At 38.4% G+C, this 20,196-nt stretch overlaps 3 protein-coding genes across 6 annotated transcripts; 1 reads left to right on the top strand and 2 right to left on the bottom strand.

Annotated features, from left to right (window-relative positions):
- The first annotated feature begins 541 nt into the window (after nt 1–541).
- Nucleotides 542–7,403, top strand: LOC112565232. Of its 2 annotated transcripts, none has more exons than XM_025240583.1 (9): nt 542–716; nt 1,118–1,246; nt 1,838–2,100; nt 2,405–2,479; nt 2,737–2,844; nt 3,217–3,386; nt 3,759–3,836; nt 4,740–4,840; nt 7,119–7,403. In XM_025240583.1, the coding sequence occupies exons 2-6, from the start codon at nt 1,201–1,203 to the stop codon at nt 3,382–3,384; spliced, it is 660 nt and encodes a 219-aa protein (XP_025096368.1). In that variant the 5' UTR covers nt 542–716; nt 1,118–1,200; the 3' UTR covers nt 3,385–3,386; nt 3,759–3,836; nt 4,740–4,840; nt 7,119–7,403. The 2 variants fall into 2 exon arrangements, with proteins under 2 accessions (XP_025096368.1, XP_025096367.1); XM_025240582.1 differs by lacking the exon at nt 7,119–7,403 and adding an exon at nt 5,289–5,778.
- A 2,715-nt stretch (nt 7,404–10,118) lies between these two features.
- LOC112565231 lies at nt 10,119–16,180 on the bottom strand. 2 transcript variants are annotated; one of them, XM_025240581.1, is made up of 9 exons: nt 15,768–16,180; nt 15,406–15,521; nt 15,104–15,197; nt 14,728–14,852; nt 14,070–14,151; nt 13,465–13,544; nt 12,445–12,571; nt 10,401–12,022; nt 10,119–10,212 (listed from the first exon to the last, which is right to left on the bottom strand). In XM_025240581.1, coding segments are annotated over exons 2-8 (564 nt in total). In that variant the 5' UTR covers nt 15,408–15,521; nt 15,768–16,180; the 3' UTR covers nt 10,119–10,212; nt 10,401–11,968. The 2 variants fall into 2 exon arrangements, with proteins under 2 accessions (XP_025096366.1, XP_025096365.1); XM_025240580.1 differs by lacking the exon at nt 15,768–16,180 and having other exon boundaries at nt 15,406–15,683.
- A 290-nt stretch (nt 16,181–16,470) lies between these two features.
- Nucleotides 16,471–20,194, bottom strand: LOC112564505. Of its 2 annotated transcripts, none has more exons than XM_025239362.1 (7): nt 19,648–20,194; nt 19,203–19,296; nt 18,691–18,928; nt 18,287–18,365; nt 18,007–18,086; nt 17,397–17,523; nt 16,471–16,920 (listed from the first exon to the last, which is right to left on the bottom strand). In XM_025239362.1, the coding sequence occupies exons 2-7, from the start codon at nt 19,216–19,218 to the stop codon at nt 16,867–16,869; spliced, it is 594 nt and encodes a 197-aa protein (XP_025095147.1). In that variant the 5' UTR covers nt 19,219–19,296; nt 19,648–20,194; the 3' UTR covers nt 16,471–16,866. The 2 variants fall into 2 exon arrangements, with proteins under 2 accessions (XP_025095147.1, XP_025095146.1); XM_025239361.1 differs by having other exon boundaries at nt 16,473–16,920; nt 18,691–18,815; nt 19,648–20,166.
- Between the last annotated feature and the right edge of the window lie 2 nt (nt 20,195–20,196).

Genomic DNA, 20,196 nt, shown 5'->3' on the forward strand with positions numbered 1-20,196 from the left:
GTATCTTTTTGTGTGTACAGTACGAATTCTTCACTTTTTCACTTTATTTTAACTTTTCACTTATTTTGCCATAGACGTGAGGCTACAGCCCTAAACTTTACAGGTCACAGCGTCTGGGGCACTCTGTGACCCCTTTTGCTTTTTTTTTTTTTTTTTTTTTTTTTAATCTCTAAAGCCTGCCTAGTGCCTGTCACTGAGTACTGATATCATCGGGAAGTTTATTGTCTCTCTCTCTTTTAAAACTTCAACTCCCTTTGTACTGGCTTAATTACCTGTCGACATACGACAAATAACAGAGTACCCCTGTCGCATAATTCACTGGCTGTTTATTACTCTCACTTGCAGACTGACCAGGAGATAAGCACACCTGGACAAGACTATATTTTAACTAATAATGACAATAGAAGACAGACGTTCTCTCTCTGTGCCCACGCGCAGTGAACGTGAAGACCATGTTCTAGACTGTTCCGGGTCTTCACGCGCTAGGCCCCCTGCAACGTCAAATAATTTATCATCATTTCTGTCGACGTCATCAGTGTGTGACGTCAAGAGTATAAATTATTGCGCAAGTCTCTGAGGGTTGTGGTCAACAAAAACAACATACTTCCTGTCGAGAGGTCGACAAACATCTCTCTACTACTACTACATGGCTCTACTACTTTCATTCTTCTTGTTTTCTCGCCAGCACCATTGCTCGAACTCGAAGACAGGTGACGGTAAGTGTTGACTAAATGTTTCTACTGTGTGTGTCGACATGACTTATTTTGATAATCACTTGTTTTATACTGGTTCAGATGTAGCTTGTCAATTGTCTCGTGTAAAAAATGATCGTATTTATGCACTTATTTATGTAAGCGTTTGTGTGTGCGAGCGTTCACGATCGGTTGCTTAAGTTTTACCCTCGTTGTTTATTTAGTTGAACGCTGCGATGACTGGTTGTTTAGTTCAGCTTTCATTAAAGTATATGTTTTGGTAAGCATGCCCATTTCCGTTTGCTTATTGAAAATTAGTCCTACATTATTTGTTTTGTTAAACATTACCCCGCAGTTTGTTTACTTCAGCCCTACCACCTTACCCTGCACTGTTTTGTTTCATAACAAATGTTTATGTTTTTCAGCTCGTACTCTGACAAGTCAGACGCACAGTGACTAAAGTGTGTGGAAATTGTAAATAGCAGACAGCTTCCACCATGAGCACCATATGTGTTGTCAAGGTTATCGTCGGTATCGTCAACATCGTCCTTTTTGTAAGTCACGTAGATTCTGCCTTTCTTTTTCTATTATCTAAATTCTTTTCTTAGTATATCTTTTTCTTTCTCGCTGTTTTTCTCTCTATCGCAAATCTGTTATTTCTGATTTTGTTTGTTTCTTTGTCATGTGTTTCTTTCCTCTTTTATCTTTCTCCTATGTCTTTCTCTCTTTCTTAGTGAGAAAACCTGTGTATGTGTGTGTGTGCACGCGTCTGCTTTGCTGTTGCATTCTTTGAAGATGGATAAAGGTAGGTGTGGCGGTTTATGCTTTATCGACTGTCATTTTGAAAAACAATTGCTTATTACAGCAGTAGTAAAGAGAAAGAAGAGCGGCACTGAAGCGGAAATGGCGTTCTTTTAACTGATTTTTTTTTTCTTTCAGGCATGCTGACCTTTGGCCTTTATTTGCTCATTGTAGACTTCCTTCAAATATATGATCATCGCATGTCAACCTGCTGCTTGATTTTTCGGTTTCTCTCAACTACTTTCTCCATTTTTCATATGTGTATGCCTGCAACAGCGACAATCCGATGATAACACAATGAACACCACGAATATTAATACCTGAATCTTACTTGCCTTTCTCAGATGGCGGGAATGACGATGTTCGTGATTGGTCTCGTGATCCTGACGGAGCCGACATTCTCGCAGACAGCATTGCCTCGGTGAAGAGTGGGCTGGAGGAAGCAGCCAAGCGGGCGGGCATCACCTTGGTAACAAGCAGCTTCAGCGTCGCCTCCATTGCCTTCTGCTTTAGTGTCGCGCTCATCATCTTCGGCATCTTTCTGGCCGTCGTCTCTGTCCTCGGGTTCATCGGCGTCTCCTGCGGATTCAAGTCTGCCCTAGTGGTGGTGAGTATCCTCATCATCATTATCGTCGTCGTCGCGTCGTAATCGCATTATCAACAACATTACTATCAGCAACAACCGTACAATCTATTAAGACTATTAGAATTATTAAGTTCTTCGAAAATCTTCAAGGAAACTACGGATGTGACTTTTTCCAAATAAAACATATTGCAGACTTCAAAAGTATCTCTAGAAAGATTTAACAGAGTTGCCTGATTGCCTCATAGTCTCTCTCTGCCCTCGGTGGACATGGATATCTGTAATGTCTTTTGAGTGCTCAGTCTCGCTTCTTTCACTGTCGTTGCAGCATTTAATCCTCACGCTCATCTTGTTCCTCGCACAGCTCGTACTCGTCCTCATCGCCGTCATCAACCCCAGTGTGGTAAGTCCATGGTCACAAGTTCACAAGGTCGTTCGCACATTTTTGTAACATTTACTTAGTGTGCATCAAGCACACACACAATCTCAGGAGTTACCTCTAAAAATATATTTCCCTTTCTGACTCAATCAAGCCCCAGTGCTTTCATTGTTATGGAAATTATCGTTTTTTTCCCAACAGTAAAAGAACACCTTTAGGGAATCAGGACCAGCTGAGTTTTAAGATATCTATTTTCACCGATGCTGCTTTCTGTCTGACAGTTTGACGATGCTGTCAAGCCTCATTTGAAACAAACGATCACTGAAAACTACTCAGGCATGAACAGCTCCGACTCCACCACCCAGATTTGGAACGGTGTGATGATTAAGGTAGGTTTAACTTATTAATTCATGGCAATTTAAAACATGCATATAATTGCTGATGTTGACATTGCATGAAACTTATGTATTGTTAAATTCATCCAACTATCTATTAAGCGCACTTATCTATGATTCTTGACTTAATTCAGCCCGCCAGCGCCAAACAAACAAAGGATAACATTCATCACATTTCAGCTAAGAAGAGATGTAGAAATTCATATATTATATATCTTTATCACAGAGAACGGCTGCACGAGCTTCAATAATTGTAACCATCTTTAAAAACAAAAGTAAACGCTTGCCTTGAGCAGCAAATAAACACGTTGGCTCATTTTGTCTTTGAGGACGATAGTGAAATGCTTTCTCATGACGTGGTTGTAGCTGAGTGCTGTGGTGTCGACAACTACAACGACTTCTACTCGTCTTCCAAGTGGCCGCGGAAGCTGGGTAACACCAGCAACTTCACCACTCCTCTGGCCTGCTGCAAAACTATCAACACTGATTATACCTGTGCTGTTACACCAACACCAGCCACCAGTAACTACTTAACGGTGAGATGACACCTTTTCTTGGAAATATTGTGTAGCAGGTGCTTTTTCTCTAGCCTGTAACGTGTAGAACTGTTTCGGTGAGTTGATGCCAAGTAGTCTCGCGAGGATTAGTTTGATGAGCAGTAATAGCCAGTAAACTTTAATGAGTGATCTGTGGGAGTGGTGCAATAATCTACAAAATAAATAGAACAATTTTTAATACTTCTCTTTGCAATCTTTATAAGATTTATGGGTTTTAAACTTATCATAGGTATTGTATGAGTTTGGCAGCAGCAATGATCTTCGTGCTTTGCCACAGACTAAAAACCTTTTTAAAATGAAATCTTTGCACGGCGTGTTACGTACCTCGATATATTTTCTCCGTCATTTCAGGGATGTTACTCCAAATTTTGGGATTTCATCCAGTCTGGTATTGCAATCGGCATCGTTGTGGGAATACTAGCATTTCAGGTAAGTTTTCTTTGTGACAATTCGCCCTTGACTTACCTGTCGCTGGTGGTACTCTGTTTATTGGAGCTGATCGCTGGGTGTTGCTTGACGATCTAATGGTGGATATCGATTATGTAATCGATGGCTATTTATGTATTGACCGCCTGCTGATGATTTTATAATCAACAGTGGCTTTAGTATACTGGGTTTTTTTTTTTTGGGGGGGGGTTACGTTGGAGTTATATATTTATTTTTACTTATTAATGTTTTATTTTTTTATTTTCATTCACCTAGTTTCGTTTCTAAATTTCTCAGTATCTAAAACAAAGTCCTTAGACGACAAAATTCATGAATAGTACTCAAAATACTGACGTACCTCACTACCTATCCAAAATTACAAAGTAACATAGAGCAAAGCGTGTAAAACGAAATAATTGGATAACAAACAAACGCAATTTTATCGGTTTTTTAAAAATTCCAACTTCTAATGAAAAAGCTTATTGGGAGGTAGATGATAGGTGCAGAATGATTGTATTCTTTGCCTATCTGCTACCGTGCGTTCAGCACTTGAACTTATTACAGAACTCTTCACACAATGACAAAACTCGATCTAACGAAACCAAAATAAAACAAAACCAACATCAACTTACATTGCATACATAAAATTCACTGCGTTACCACCTTTCAATGGCGCACATTTTCATGGAGGCGATATCCTACATTTCCTTTCAAATTGTGTTACTTTTCTCACTGGTAGTATTCCTATGTTATATGTAATCTTTAGTATTGACTCTTCCTTAGAAAATGTAAGAAAAAAAGTAAAGGGACTTATAGCAGACGAATAAGTTAATCAGTAACAGACGACGACGACGACGACGACGACGACGACGATGATGATGATGATCCTTTCCTTTTGCGTTTCAGCTGTTGTTGATAATTTTAACGTACATTATCATACACTCCTATCAGAAGGTTGGCAATACAACGTAAACACTGCCGATGGCTTCTCACAGATTATTGTGATTGTAAGTATTTAGAATCATTTTCACTTCCACTGTAACCTGCGCCGTGGATGAGTGAGCACGTGAGTGAGTTCATGTCCGTGTATGAATGTTTGGGGTACGGGTGGAGGACAAAGACAGGTGTTAGTAATTGTTACAGGAACAGCGCAATGACAGAGTTATCGTGAGACATAGAAGTGTGATTGAAGCGGCAACAGTCGTATTTGTGATTTAGAAAATTTATTATTTATGTGTTGTACGTGCAAGACGAATATATCAAGCTGTCACTGTGGTGTGACAATGTCAAAATTCACAGAAAACTCTCAGGCATTGATTCGATGACATCTCTTTGTACTGTTGTTAGCTGTTGATTCGGATAGCATGCTTTGTTGTCTTCTCTTATTTTGTATTGTCTTTTATATAAAGAAGGACTGCTGAACTATTCTTCGTATTGATTTTTTTCTTTCTCTAGGAATGAAGCGAAACAATGAACTTAAGCGAATGGCGACAGCAGTCTGTGATGTCTTGTAGACTGCTGGCTGTTCTCTGTTTCACCTGTCCAGTGTGTTGCGGTTGTTGTGCCAAGGATTTGTTTGTGTTGAAAAGTTACAAATACACCACACTGCACTTATCATCATAAAAGAAATTGTGTAGAAGATAACTCCAAAGATGACAGGAAACATCACCGTGACAGTCTGCATGGCATGGGAGCGTTTATGTGACGTTTTGATAGTTCAAAGTTCAGTGATTTTTAATTTTGTGAGTGGTCGTCATCTACCTGTGCACGAATTCATGATAGACACTGTGTGTTTGTGTTTTAATTACAAATCACCTAGATATAGAGCCTTGATTTACTTTGGCAAAACAAGTATATGGAATTCTTATGTAATGATTTTTTTTCATACTCATCACTGTTTTCAAGTTTCCAAAAATTTGTAAGTTACAAAATAATTTTGTACATAGAGGTTATTTGAGACTTATTCGTTCTGTTTGGATGCAGAGGATGTGTGCTGTGCGTGGGTGCGTGCGTCACAGTGTCCGATGTTTTCAGTAAATTGCTGAATACATAAAAAGAAATTATAAAATGAGGATGATTGATTATGATTGATGATGATGATGTGCTTTTAGTGCGTGTTTAAAGGTTGCGATGGGGGGAAGATGGCGGATATGGAAGGGAAGAGATTTTGACTGTTTTGTAGCACGGCAACAAATTAATAAAATTGCTTAGTACATCAAAGTAGCTATTATAATAAAAGAATTAGTACTTTTCCCCAAAAGTTTCATTTGCAAGTTATTTGTGGCTGTCGGTCATGTCTGCACAGCGATGTACACAGCCCGGGCATTCTAGAAGCAGTGAGGTCTTCACCGTCACCTGGAATGTCTCGATGATCGATGTTAGTCAGGGGCACTTCATTTGATACACATTCGATACAAGGGTCGGTAAACACACACTCGCAATCAAGGAATATGGTTTAAAAAAAATAGGATTAGCAATTAACAATGTTTGTTTTTGACTACAAAAATTTTTAATCTGAGTTTTTTTCAACCAGAAACAAAAGCTTTTTTTATTCTTGATTGAATAGCGGTCAGCTAACTTATATGGATAATTATCAGTACGGTTGTTGCCTCCCCTTTCAATGAACCGTGAAGTGAGCTTGCTTTGGTAACTTTAAGTGAGCATGAAAAAAAAAATTGTTAGTTAAGGGCTAGAGGGAAACTGATCACGTGTCCATAACCAGACATCTGGGTAAATAAAAAGGCCTCGTTAACAGCGGTTAGAGAGCAGGATATAAGACAGCAGATCTTAAAGACCAGCCGGCATGGTTTGCATTTTTTCAGATATAGCTAGATATGGGCGATATAAAACTAACCTGTAAATTTCAACCTCAAAAACCCATCCGTTAGTTAATTACCTGGTAACAAAGCACGCGAATCGCGTTCGCAGTCAACAGTGTACTACGTCACACTAACAGTGTACTACGTCACGCTATTAGTAGAATGATTTATAATTAATTTTGTTAATGTGCAGTATTCTCTGTTAGTAAAACAAGGGAAATAGTGTGCCTTTATTTTGCACTAGGTCATGTTTTAGATGCCTGTAAACAAGAAACCAGTAGCTTTTGTTTACAGTTCCCTGGTGTAACACTTGCCACCAGTTTCACCAGACAGCACATGAACCGTACTTTTAGTTTACTATTATTGTTTTTAAAAGATTCAAGCTACTTTAAGTCCACTTGTTTTCATTTATCCACCCAATTTTCCTCAAGTTATTTTCAGCCTCTGTGCTCTTTGTCTGTTGAAGATCTGACATTCCATTTTAAAACCGTCAAGTTTATTACGAGCCAGAAGCTAGACTTTCCACCGAATCTTCCATTACCACAAAGAAACATTTGTGTCACGTTTGAAACGAATAAATTTCTCAACTGATAAATTAGACAGCCACACATCACACGTTCAAGCACAGCTGAGTCAAGTAGATTCACATGGGTGAGTATTCACAGGTGAATACAGCGTTGTCTACGTTGTCTGCGTTGTCTGCGTTGTCTACGTTGTCTACGTTGTCTACGTTGTCTCATCAACATCACATCCGTCACATGGCGTCACATTTTATTGTATGACATCTTTCCACAAGAGACTGTGAACTTCACACCATCCTGTAATTTTAAAACAAGATCCTCCCATTAGGTCAGTAAAATGTTGGTTTTCTAGGAGAGGAGAAAATTCCTTAGTTTAAGACGAGAACATAAGTTTTAGGAAAAGAAACTACGTAAACAAAAATGTTTGCATGGTATAGATAAATATCCGACATACATTTGAAGATATGTACAAATATTTTTAAGCATTACACCCACTGTACTCGTTACATATTTAAATCTTAGTATGTCGTGTTTTTTTGTTTTTGTTTTTGTTTTTGTTGTTTTTTTTCGCAGGCCAACCAGGTTCACAGTCACGACTATTTTAGTTATTACCGCCGCTAGAAAAATTACCTGTACACTTTCATCTAAATTTGACTTGAAAAACAGAGGAGCAACGCAGTTTAACAGCCGATAAACGTCACTTGCATACACTGGATAAAACTGATAAACAAATGCAGCACAGATTTAACACACCTTGATGAGTCCAGGTAAAGCAGACCACAGAGTGTAGTTGGGGATGATGTCCTTGCCAGAAGTTTTACGGATGCCCACTTGGAAGACGACGCCGACTACAAAGTATATCACTAGGAGCGCAAAAAACCTGCAAAAAAAATTATTATTTATCATTATCATCATTATCTTCATCATCGTCGTCGTCGTCATCGTCGTCGTCGTCGTGGTGTGTCGTTTTGAAAACGTTTTCATAATCATTTATTAAGAGCAAAAGGAGACATGTTTGCGAAACATCTGGCAAATGTTGAGGATAAGCTACTGACAGTTATGGAAGGTAATTAATGTCACGTTCAGTCTGACGTTGTCCTCGTTAATGGATGGTAATTTTTGGTTGACCTGAACTGGTGGTTGGTTTGATTATTTTAACGATATATTACATTTGGGTGAAAGGGCAATTATTTTACTCACACAATTACAAGAATAGAGCCTACTGACAGTCCTGTGGTTTTTGGCTGTGGGCAGCAGTACTTACTCGTCAGAACAAACCCCTGTGGACAGTGACATCGCATATCAATGGACAAGTTTATGACAGACAGATAAACAGATAGATGGACGGACTAGATGAGGGATGTACATAGCAATGGGATGTCGAGCGTGCATGGTGATGGATAGTAACATCCAGGTGCACCTGTAGAGAGACTCGTTACTTGGTGTTCTTGTGCAGCTAAAGTACATTTTAAGTATTGTCATCACATCAAACTGTACACGTTAAATGTAAACCTTTAACTTTTTCTCGTGTCAAATTACTAGCATAAGAAGGCAAAAGCAAGGCATCTTTAATAATCCGTAAGCATTTATATTGCCACTCAAAATAGGAAAACAAAGAAACAAGTATGGCATGAATTTAAAAAGTAAACATGAAAACGGACGCCTCAGAATAGGAGCAAGCAGCATGGCCATCTCCATTCGTGTGCAGGTCCTATCCAGGAGTTGATTATAGATATTGGGATAAGTAAAAGAGATAATGTATGGTTCTAGCTCTAGGAACTTCTGTCTATGCATCTATGTCTATGCTCTATATCTTCAAGTCACGTTTGTTTTTATTGATGTTTTAATTGATTTATTGATTTACTTGTTTATTTACTCATTTACTAATTTCAGAACTTAACGTTGTTGTTAATACAAACTTAACATGTTATTAACGCATACTTACGAAAACGGATACAGCCGTAGGTCCGAGTACTTGAAGCGACTTTTCGGTGTCGGGGTCACAAACTAATATCACGTATCCTAGTCTGAAAAAGTTGACAGTTTAGAGATAACATTATGTTTTTAACTGTGTGTTGTGTGTGTGGGTCCGTCTGTCAGTCATTTTCTGCCAGTAATTTTACTCTCTCTCTCTGTCTTTTGTCGTCTTCTGCTTTACCGCTTTGATTTCCTCTGATATTTCTTTACGTTTTTGTATCTACATAAACACATCCGTAATAAAGGATAGCGGGATGTTACCAGACATTGTCATCAGGAAGAACCTTGGTCAGGAAATCACATTGCTTTCTTACTGACTAAACGGACTCAAGGTGTGTAAGTAATGCGGTATGGGAGAAAGGTATGCAAACTGAAGTCTTCTTGACCGCAGTAATAAAGGCAGAGATATGCATTTGCTTGTTTTGGTTTTTCTGTTGGTTGGTGAGGACCATTTCTTTCTCACTGATCACTTTCAAAATCTAGTCGAAGGCATCCATTTGATTTTTTGATAAAACAAATGCTCCTAATACCATAGTAGGTTGTATAGGGAGAAAAAGCGACATACCAAAAGAAATAAATACCTATTTCCTCCATCTGAGGAATTGTAGGACAGCTGGAGGACACCAGAATCTGAAGCAGAAAATGTCGCGGAATCCTGCCTACCCACGTTATAAAATGCGGAATAGTCATCACTCATTTCGCACATCTGTGAACAAGTAAAAACATCGAGAAGCATGAAGTTTTAAACAGACATAATTTAACATAACTGATTTTCTTACGATGTCTGTTATTTCGTCTGTTGTTCGTTATAACTTTCGATATAACTTCTAGCAAATAAAAAAAGCCATTTCCCATACATGACGAATTATCTGTTGTGAGCGATCTTCAACACAAATGCCGAAAACACAAAGACATTTTATAATTCACAATAAAAGTTCTGTCCTATGAAGAACTTCTGTCACACTCACAGCAACATTTTGACACGTGCCTTCTGTGAATGGAAGACATGGATTCCACGAGAACTGCCAGCCATAAAAAGTTGAGGACTCAACGTGCTTAAATCTGATAACAAAAAACACCGACAGTACATGTGACATTATTTTACACTCTGGAACAAAGAAGAACAAAAAATAAATGTTTTATGAATACGAAGAAATGTGAACACATCTATTTTTTTTTAAATGCTTAATTTGCAGTTTCAGTGATCAAAATTAAAATAATTTTAAAGAACCTACAAATAGTTTACTCACGTAGCATCACCATTGCTGGCCAAAGGAGAAAGGTCTATGACACCCTCGTCTGATTCACAGGAGCAGGGGCCAGTCTTCCTACAGTTTCCTTTCACCTGTGCCGCTACTGTAACACCTGACAAACTATAATTAGTAGAACAACGTTTCTTCCTGGCATTCTTCCCAGTGGATATTGTAAACCCAGAACACTACATTCACGGTGCGAATACACTAGAGCCAGAGAACAACTTGCCCACTTTACGACATACACTGTAATAGTTTTTGACTTATTACACATCAGTTATCAACGAAAGCTTTGTCTACATTCAATGCATTGATGGTGACACATGCTTTGTTATAACTCACGGAGAAATTATCTTCTGCGCCTAGTTATTTATCAGTTAAACCCTTGGCCTGTTTGTCGATATAGCACGCACTCCCAATGGTCTAATCATTGTTCTCAAGAGTAAACATATTGAATAACTTCGGCGTGGTCCAAATCATTTTGCTAGTGTAGTGTACACAGATTGCATCGTCACAAACTAAGGGAGAGAAGATAGTTTGCATCTCTTGACTCTTTGTCAAACCAAGTTGCAATCAATTATTCTTCAGTCAGTCAGTCCGTCAGTCAGGTAGAGAGAACTTAGAAAGATGAAAGAGTTAATGGAAGTAAAGACATCCAATAGTAGACTGACCTGTACCAGCGTCCCTACAAAGGTAGCAGAGAACCTAGAGAGATGTAAGAGCTAATAGTAATACCGACATGTGCTCCTACAACAAACCAGGGCTAAGGGGGCTCAAGAGGACGATGGATAATGGATAGAGACTGATAAATGTTGACGAGATGATTCCTAGATGATCGTTGTTGTTGGTGTTGATAATGATGGTGATAAGGTTGTATTTGTTATACACTATTGTGTTAATGAGCCAATTAATACTACTCTTTCCCTACAGCTTTTTTATGTTCTGTTGGATCTTTCAAGTTCTTGTCTTTTCTTTGAGGAATTTCTGTCTGGCGTGTCTCCTCTTGATGAAAGTGGAGTCAATCATATCTCTACATATGAGAAAAAAAAAACCCACGTGTTCGTTTCAAAAGACTATGCTGAGTTTTAAACGAGACAATATTTACTGAAATGTCAGTGAACAATGCTCTGCTCTCTCGAGATGCAAGCTTCAATGAATGATTCTTTCAGTTCCAGTAAGTTTTATTGTTTGCGGAGTACACATATGAACAGACTAAAGTGCTACAGACAGAGACTTATGTTTCATTTAACCGCACCCCAAATACACTGTTAAATACAGTAGAGCCTTCTTTCATCGGTGTATACTTTCAGACCAAGTAGATATTTGTATAACTGACTAAATCTCTTTATGTGGCCATTAAATTATTTTTACGACCTCATTATCGGAGCGTTCACTAGTCTTTTGCCCTTGTTACACAGTAACGAACAGTCAACGCACGTGAAGCTTATTCATGTCTTCTACTGTCTGAATTTATAAATTAGAGAACCACACATCACACGTTCATGAATTGCAGAGACAAGAGGAAGTGTGCAGAGCTATAGCATGTCCATGTTTTCTTGTCGACATCAGAGTTTCTCGTACGACATCTTTCCACAAGAGACTGTGAACTTCACACCATCCTGTAATACAAAATAAATACCACCTCTTTAAGTCTTTGCCATGATAGTTTACGAAACAATTTCTTCTTAGTTCTTCAGTCTAATAGAAATAGTTTTAAACCTTTGATATCTTTCATAATTTGTGGAAAATAGCGTATTGGACAGACAGGCGGACTCACAGCATATTCGCGGACAGTCCGTCAGACAGGCACACAATGCATTGAATCCAGCTACTAATTTTACATATTACAAATTTTAATCTTACGACAGATGATACTCTTTCATAGTTTGCACCTTAACTTTCAAAACAACATGACAAAAGTTGGCGTGATCTTAGGACAAGTTAATACCAAGATCACAAGGGTCAACTGCGCATCTTTTGTCAGGAGTGGGCAAACAGTAACCCCGACCACATGTGGTATGCTACCAACTATCCCACACACCTTGATGAGTGTAGGTAGAGAAAACCACCAGGTGTAGTTCGGAATGATCTCCTTGCCAGACGATTTACGGACGCCCACTTGAAAGGCAACGCCGCCCACGATGTACACGAACAGCAGCACGAAGAACCTGAACATGATGTTTACGAAGATTCACCTTTACAGAATATAAAAGTAATCGGACTCACTACACTAATAGCCAGCAACAGGCAGTGCTGCTACTCAAGAGAGAGATAGACAGGCAGACGATCAGTAGACAGAAAATAAATAAGTTCAACAAAGAGAAAGGAAAGAAGTGGTTATCTAGAGAAGTCACAAATAGATGTACTGATTAATTTAAATCCTTTCAAAACCTAATCAGAAATAACACAGGCAACAAACAATATTAGCTAAATGTAACTATATTTACAAGCTGCTGACTCTGTGGGCCAGACTCTTTTTCTTTCTAAATGTCAGCAAGACCACTTTAATTACACATCATTATTGTTCCCTTCCTTCTTTTACCGTTTGTTTAAATGATGAGACTGTGATGACAGATATATTTCTTCTGCAAGTAAATATTCTATAAAATTAAAAGGTAAATGATTCTATAAAGGATTATAAAGCTCCTGGAAGCCTTAAGGGCAGTTAGCGTGATTTATTGTCTCAAAAACAGAATTCGGAAGACCACTCCCTCTTTTTCAGTCATCTTTACCTCCCCTGGTAAATAAGGTACCCGTTTCGGCAGTGACAATATTGGGGTGGGGCAGATTTTCCAGTCATTGGTCCAGCAGACCTCCATCCTGAGAAATCACCATGTCTCCCCAGCCATACATTAGTTTTGAATGGCAAGCAGCTGGTGTCTTGAAATCATTTGTCTACCAGAATCACGTGACATCTCCACTGATGAAGAGTGATCAAGAAATCCACAAGATTATGTAGGTCCGGCTACTAACCTTCACTTTACAGTATTTACAACCTCTGATATTAAATAACTTGCCGTGTTTTGCTGATTGAATGTAGGTGGAAACATATTTTACTCACACAATCAGAAGAATAGAGCCTGCTGACAGTCCTGTGGTTTCACGCCGGGGGCAGCAGTACTTGCTGGTCAAGACAAATCCCTGTGGACAGCAATATGGTAGCACAATGTTTCAGACAAGCAAACAAACAAACAGACAGACACATAGTTTGAAACTCTTAGTAGTCTGTTTCATGTTTCTCGATAACTACTAGTGCCCAAATATTTCGCCAAGTTTTTTTTATTTACAAAGTCAAACGGTAAATGTATTTACACTCTACCTTAAGGATCACTTTTTTTTTCTTTCTATCCCTTTCTGGATTTTGTCTTCTAGGTTTTAGTTTAGTTTAGTTTTTTTTTCTTTCCTTTTGATGTTTACATTCTACATGTGCTGGGCGTTTTGTTTTGAGGTGTCAGCACCCAATGCTACAATTATTCTCTCTCTCTCTTTACATAAATATATAGATATATGTTGTTAGTTGTTAAGATAGTGATCACAAAAGACATGTTTCGACAAGATTAATAGCAGTCAAAATGCTTACTGTAGAACGTACACATGCTGTTTTTAACACATACAAATAAGTAATATGTACGACATGCGTTCATGCTGTTGTTGACAAATACATACGTAAGTGGCTGAATAGAGTGGTCCGAGTGCATCGAGGGTCTTCTCCTGGCTGGGGTCACACACTAAGGTCACATACGTCACTCTGTAGCAGTTGAACAGGGCAGAGAATCTGAGCTTATTTGCCTGTGTATATTTACGAGTACACGTATATGTCCTTTCTAAACGATTCTAGGAGACCATTTGCTAGACTAGGTGGTAGAGGTCCTTGTTAAACATTTAGTCACTAGCATATTATTGTTATATTATAGGACTCATTACTGCCGCTGCCATATTAGGAACAAGTTCCTCAGCTGTAAATAATGTCAAGCGGACGCTACACACTTGCAGTTTTGTTTTGTTTTGTTTTGTTTTGTTTTGTTTTGTTTTGTTTTTGTTTTGCGTTTTGTTTTGTTGCATTTTTCCCCTAACATCTAATCGAAGGTTTTGATTTTCACAAATTCTCATACAGTAGTCAGTCAACCACTTCGAGATATCAAAAGACCCGGATTTTGAACTTCACTGTGTTGATAAAAAACGAGTTGATAGTGTAGGCTCCTAACCTCAACAATAGTTCTTGACTCTGTGTATATTTGTGCTAAAGCTAGATAGCTAAATCCTCTGCCTTTCGCGATATCTGTTTGATTTATTGCAAGAAACACATATTAAAACGAACAAATACCTAGGAAATCCCTCATCTGAAGCATTGTAGGACAGCTGGAACACACCGGACACTGTTAAAAACCAAGCAGAATCCTGAGTGCCCAAGTTATAAAATGCGTAACCGTCATCACTCAGTTCACACACCTGTGGACAGGTAAAACCAAGATAAAAATGGAAAAAATAGTTGTCTTACAATATAACTGTACTTTTTAAAAGGTCTCTTTTTTCGCCATCCTGATCCTCTTTGTCTACACAAACCCAAAACGACCCATAAATTGACCCATCTTGGTCTCACATGACGAAATCGTTGTACAGCAGAAGGACTTACTACTGGAAATGTCTCTTATGCTTCACGAATAAGTTTTCTGTCATACTGAAAGTGCCTGTTAACTCACTGCAACATTTCTGCAGTTGCCTTCGGTGAATGGGATGCAGGGGTTCCACGAGAACTTCCAGCCATTGAAGGAGGAGCTTACAACATCCTTAAACCTGAAAATGAACAGCGAATGTTTTCTTCACATAGCTCGACACAAAAGTTAGTTTATTCTATATTCATTAGTAGACAGAAAATAAAAACTAATGCTTATATGATCAAGATAATTTAGCAGTTATTTATTTAGGTCCGAAAAACACAAATATATGTCTAAATAAATAAAAACGAGTGGAAAAACGTTTAAAAAAAGAAAAAATAACTCACATGGCATCCCCGTTTCCAGCCAAAGGAGAAAGGTCTATGATCCCCTCGTCTGATTCACAGGAGCAGGGCCCAGTCTTTCTACAGTTTCCTTTTATCTGTGCCGCTACCTGTAACACCTGGCAAGCCAATGTTAGTAGAACAACGTGTTTTCTGAGCATTATTGCAGTTTGAGTAAAGTAGAACCGGAAGAGACCTCACATTACATTCATGACACAGTGTTCTTCACGGTGAGATAGCAGACAGAGTGAAACAACACACCCAGACGATACCCAGACGACACCCAGTTACACTCTAATCGTGTTTGACTTGTTACTCATCAGTTATCAAAGAAATGTTGATGCATAGTTGTTGATAAAACTTACTGTGACAGGTGCCTATACAACTACCACTTCAACCCTTGGCCATTTGTCGGATGGTGATATAACAAGAATTTTTTTCCAAAAGGTTTAGTAGCGACGCACTATTGTACTCCGGAGCCATTTTGATATTTATTCATTATTCATTCGTCCTTTCACTTGTAAACTTTGAGGAGCACATGGATAGACACTGCGGCCAAGATTGGAGAAGTTGCGGAGAATGTAAATGGTCCTGTGGCGTCCATCTTCCTATTTAATGGGTCGACTTGGTCGCCAACTCGTCGACACTAGGCCCTCAGACTTCACCTCTACTGTTATCGTTACTGTTATCACTACTGTAATCGTTACTGCTTTTGTCATCTCGGAAAGCCTTCACCATGTTCATCAATCACGATATACTTCATTAGTCTTTATCGTCATGCTGCAGGTCTGTGACATCTTTGAAAACTTTAGTATAACAAGTGAACATTCCTACTCACTCATCACTTTCTCAACTTTATGTTTGTTCTTTCGTTAACGTGTTGCTGCTGCATATGTTTCTAACTGCGTTATGTGTATGCATGTTGTTTGTATGTTTTATGTTTGTTGTTTGTTAAGCAGTCAGTTTGTCTGTAGTCTGTAAGCACACCACATTAAGCTCACCGCCATACAAGAAAATGCATTTTATATTTATCTTTTTATTATAATATTTACATATTAAATTATTATTAAAAGATGTTAAGTACCTCTAAGAAGAAGCTTACTTTTGTTGATCTGTTAAGAATTCTTCAAACAATGAACAGTTATAAGGCTCGTGCTTTTTACGATTTTTTCCCGATAAAGCCCTTGAAAGTTTCTAGTAAAGACAGTCTCCATAACATTCACTCACAATCTCACATCGTAACCACGATCACATCACAGAGCAATAATGTTTTTGTTTATTCTTGGAGTCTCGCCATTCTCACACTAAAGCAAGTTTGCGAAGTTCACCGTGCACCGTTCAGGACCAGCCAACAATTATCAAGATCAAGGTATACTAGTTTGTAAATAAGACAACAATGCAACACATCACACAGCAGGACCAGGAGAGGACAAGACTAAGTTGTTGTCTGCACTGTCGTCAACATCAGACTTTACTGTACGGCCATCTTCCACAAGAAACTGTGAACTTCATGCCATCCTGTAATTTGGAAACATCACATCTATGATTTTGTTATATGTGTAAGATTTGTTTTGTCTGTTTGTTGTTTGTTTTATTTTGTTTTTTGTTTGTGTTTCCTTTTATTTTTTTGCTTATCATACATTTTAAGAGGCGCCTGCTTATTTACAATTCAGCGAAATGTAGTAAATGATGAAGTGGTTATTAATATTATCCTTGAATTACAAGGAGAGATTAATGTGCGTTGTAAGGAACAGATCAGCAGACAAAGGTGTAGATAGATGAAGAGACAAAGGGTTTTACACCTGTGTTAATTATACACCCTCTACATTCCAGTCGTAACCTCAAGCCTACAGTTCAATACTTTATCTTGTAACAAACTCACAGAAACAAAATAAAGTGCAGGCGAAGGAAATGTCTTTGGTTAGTGACAGTTATGAGTGAAGCAGTCAGTGATAGTAACCACGACCACATTCGTGGTGAACACTCCCACACACCTTGATGAGTGCAGGTAAGGAGGACCACCAGGTGTAGTTGGGGATGATCTCCTTGCCAGACGCTTTGCGGACACCAACTTGAAAGACGACGCCGCCCACGATGTACACCAGCAACATCGCCACCAACCTTGACAGTAGATTGGCTTGGTTTAGGGTCACGTGATAAATGGATGATAAATGATGAGTGGCTGGATAAATATTGCTACTTTTGTTGAACAGAATATATAGCACAGACGCTCATTATGGAAGTATGGAAGGACACTGGAAGTATAGAGAGAAAGAAAGACATTATACTTAAGTATGGAAAGACACTCTATGAAAGTATGGAGGCATCTTTCTTTCAGAGTACCATTAAAAATCATATTGATGAAAACAGAAGAGTTTGTAGATTATTTTTGTAGATTCTCTTGACTTTCAAAAAATGTTGTAGGAAAAACTTTTTATTTGATTTTTGGGGTTGCATGAGGGTAAGTCTCGACTGTGCATACATGAAACTGTCCGTACGTGAATTCCACCCAAGTAAATGTATCTAGGTGATGAAGCAGGTGGTGTGACCATAGCATGGTGTATTCGAACATGGCAACCTGTTTTTTTCTGCTGATATACTCACACAATAAGAACAACAGAGCCTCCGGACAGTCCAGCACTGATTGGTTGTGGGCAGCAGTATCTGCTCGTCAGTGTAAACTCCTGTACACAATAATTTGCAAACCCTATACTCGGTAAGAGTTTAATACAATCAGATGAAGGACGGACAATACTGGCAGGTGTACAGATCCAAGCTTACGGGAAGGTTCCATAGATTTACAAAAAGCTTTCATACATATACAAAAGCTTTCGTACACTTTCAAAAAACTTTCATACATATACAAAAACTTACATTCACTTACAAAAAGGGATGACTGCACAGGCTTCATTTCTATACTCTTTTCCTGGCTGTGATCGCATACTAATGTCACTTGAGTGGTTCTGCAGGAATAAAACGCTTGAATCAACCCTTTGTTCCTATTTTTTCTTTTTGTATTTTTGCTTTACATTTGTAAGTCATTAGTAAGACAGTCGACCTGTTTGCCTTACACCTTTGGCCGTGTTTGTTTAACTCATTTTCATTTCTTTGTTTCCTTATTTTTGTCTTTCTTCATTTTCTCTCTCTTTTTATTTATAATAATAATAATAAATATAATAATAATAAATATAATAATAAAATATAATAATAAAATATAATAATAAATATAATAATAAATATAATAATAAATATAATAATAATAATAGATGAGGAAGATGATGCCAATACCTCAATAGTCCCTGGTCTGTTGCAGAGTAGGTAAGATGTAGCTCACTTGCCTCTGTAGAAAATGTCGCCGAGTCCTGGGTACCCAGTGAGTAAAAGCCGAACCCGTCGTTGCTGTACTCGCAGGCCTGTGTCGACACCCAGTGAAGCAAAGTCTTGTGGTGTGTATATCTCGGTGGACATCTAAATTGTCTTCGTGCTTCTCTAGTATCTCCCACCCCTTCCCTTTTTCTGGTTATTACTATCACAAGAAACAATTAATCCCAAACAGACATAATTCACACTTAGCTGGTCAAAAACCAAAAACTTTGAACACGTACAATTAAAACACGCATCCCGAGTGACCCATCAACCATGATACCAACTTCTGTCTTTTTTTCCCCCACACACACACATTCGATGCTAGTTTTCTTTTATCAATATTTTTATCACTTCTAAAACACTGTGGCGGACAGCGGATGGTGAAGAAGTGAGGAATCAGGGCACAGAATATATTTCACAATTGCTGTACTCACCGCAACATTTGAGCATTTACCGAAAGTGTAAGGCATGCAAGGATTATATGAAAATTTCCAGGCATACACGTTAGGGTTGGTAATGTCCTTAAACCTGAGTACAGTCACAGAAAAATAGCTCATTGTTAGTATGAATAAATTAATAAATAAATATAATATATCATTTAAAATACTTATTCATTAATACAATTCAAATGAGTCTTACCCACCGACACTAAAAAAATAAGAATATAATATGGTAAAAATAAGTAAATCTCATTAAATGACTGAACGTCACAGTTCCTGGATTTGTAAAAAAATTTAACTGTTCTAAATAAGAAAGTAAACTTTAATAATGGCTTGAGTTCCGAAAGAATAAAGTCACATATCAAATAAAAAGAATAAAAACGATATTTCTATACGACAAAGTATATTATGTCTATCTTTAGCACAAGAAGCTACTCACATAGCATCTCCATCCAGAGCCAGGGGAGAGAGATCGATGACACCCTCGTCAGTCTCACAGGAGCAGACGCCAGTCTGTCTACAATCTCCTCTCACCTGTGAGACCAGCATCATTACATGCACTGCCACGGCTAACAAGTCTCCTCCAAACATGGTTCACACCCTGAGTTATACAAAATCAAAGTGGAAGACATCAGAATCGAACAGCACGCAGTCTGTGTTATAAGTGTGTGTGTGTTTATTTATACATGTATATATGTTTGTGTAGGTAGAGTGTTTGATGTCGCTCTGGACAGTGTAGTGACTCATTTGGATTCCACAGATACACTAGAGATGGCGCCTTGAAGTTACTCAGTACACTGATAACCAGTCATGTTCAGTACTGTGCAGTGATGTTTCTCTGGGCTTGTGTTTATCATTCACAGCCCAGTTATTCGCCAGGGGACCTGATACAGTCGCTGATGGATGATGCTGTTCTCTAACCTCGTGGTTGGACACCTTGCTTCGGGAAAGAAGGTTGTCCGTTTGGGGTTCGCCATTATATTTCACA

This window comes from Pomacea canaliculata, linkage group LG5 (assembly GCF_003073045.1).
Source record: "Pomacea canaliculata isolate SZHN2017 linkage group LG5, ASM307304v1, whole genome shotgun sequence".
NCBI classification, from domain to species: Eukaryota; Metazoa; Mollusca; class Gastropoda; order Architaenioglossa; family Ampullariidae; genus Pomacea; species Pomacea canaliculata.

Coding starts and splice junctions, on each gene's coding strand:
- LOC112565232 (XM_025240583.1), top strand. CDS start 1,201: ATGTGTTGTCAAGGTTATCGTCGGTATCGTCAACATCGTCCTTTTT. Junction 1,247..1,837: donor TCGTCAACATCGTCCTTTTT/GTAAGTCACGTA, acceptor TGCCTTTCTCAG/ATGGCGGGAATGACGATGTT. Junction 2,101..2,404: donor TCAAGTCTGCCCTAGTGGTG/GTGAGTATCCTC, acceptor CTGTCGTTGCAG/CATTTAATCCTCACGCTCAT.
- LOC112565231 (XM_025240580.1), bottom strand. CDS start 15,563: ATGCTCAGAAAACACGTTGTTCTACTAACATTGGCTTGCCAGGTGTTA. Junction 15,198..15,405: donor GCTGGAAACGGGGATGCCAT/GTGAGTTATTTT, acceptor GTTCATTTTCAG/GTTTAAGGATGTTGTAAGCT. Junction 13,545..14,069: donor CACTCTATTCAGCCACTTAC/GTATGTATTTGT, acceptor TGCTGTCCACAG/GGATTTGTCTTGACCAGCAA.
- LOC112564505 (XM_025239361.1), bottom strand. CDS start 19,799: ATGTTTGGAGGAGACTTGTTAGCCGTGGCAGTGCATGTAATGATGCTG. Junction 19,297..19,647: donor GCTCTGGATGGAGATGCTAT/GTGAGTAGCTTC, acceptor GACTGTACTCAG/GTTTAAGGACATTACCAACC. Junction 16,921..17,396: donor CCTTACCTGCACTCATCAAG/GTGTGTGGGAGT, acceptor TCCAAATTACAG/GATGGCATGAAGTTCACAGT.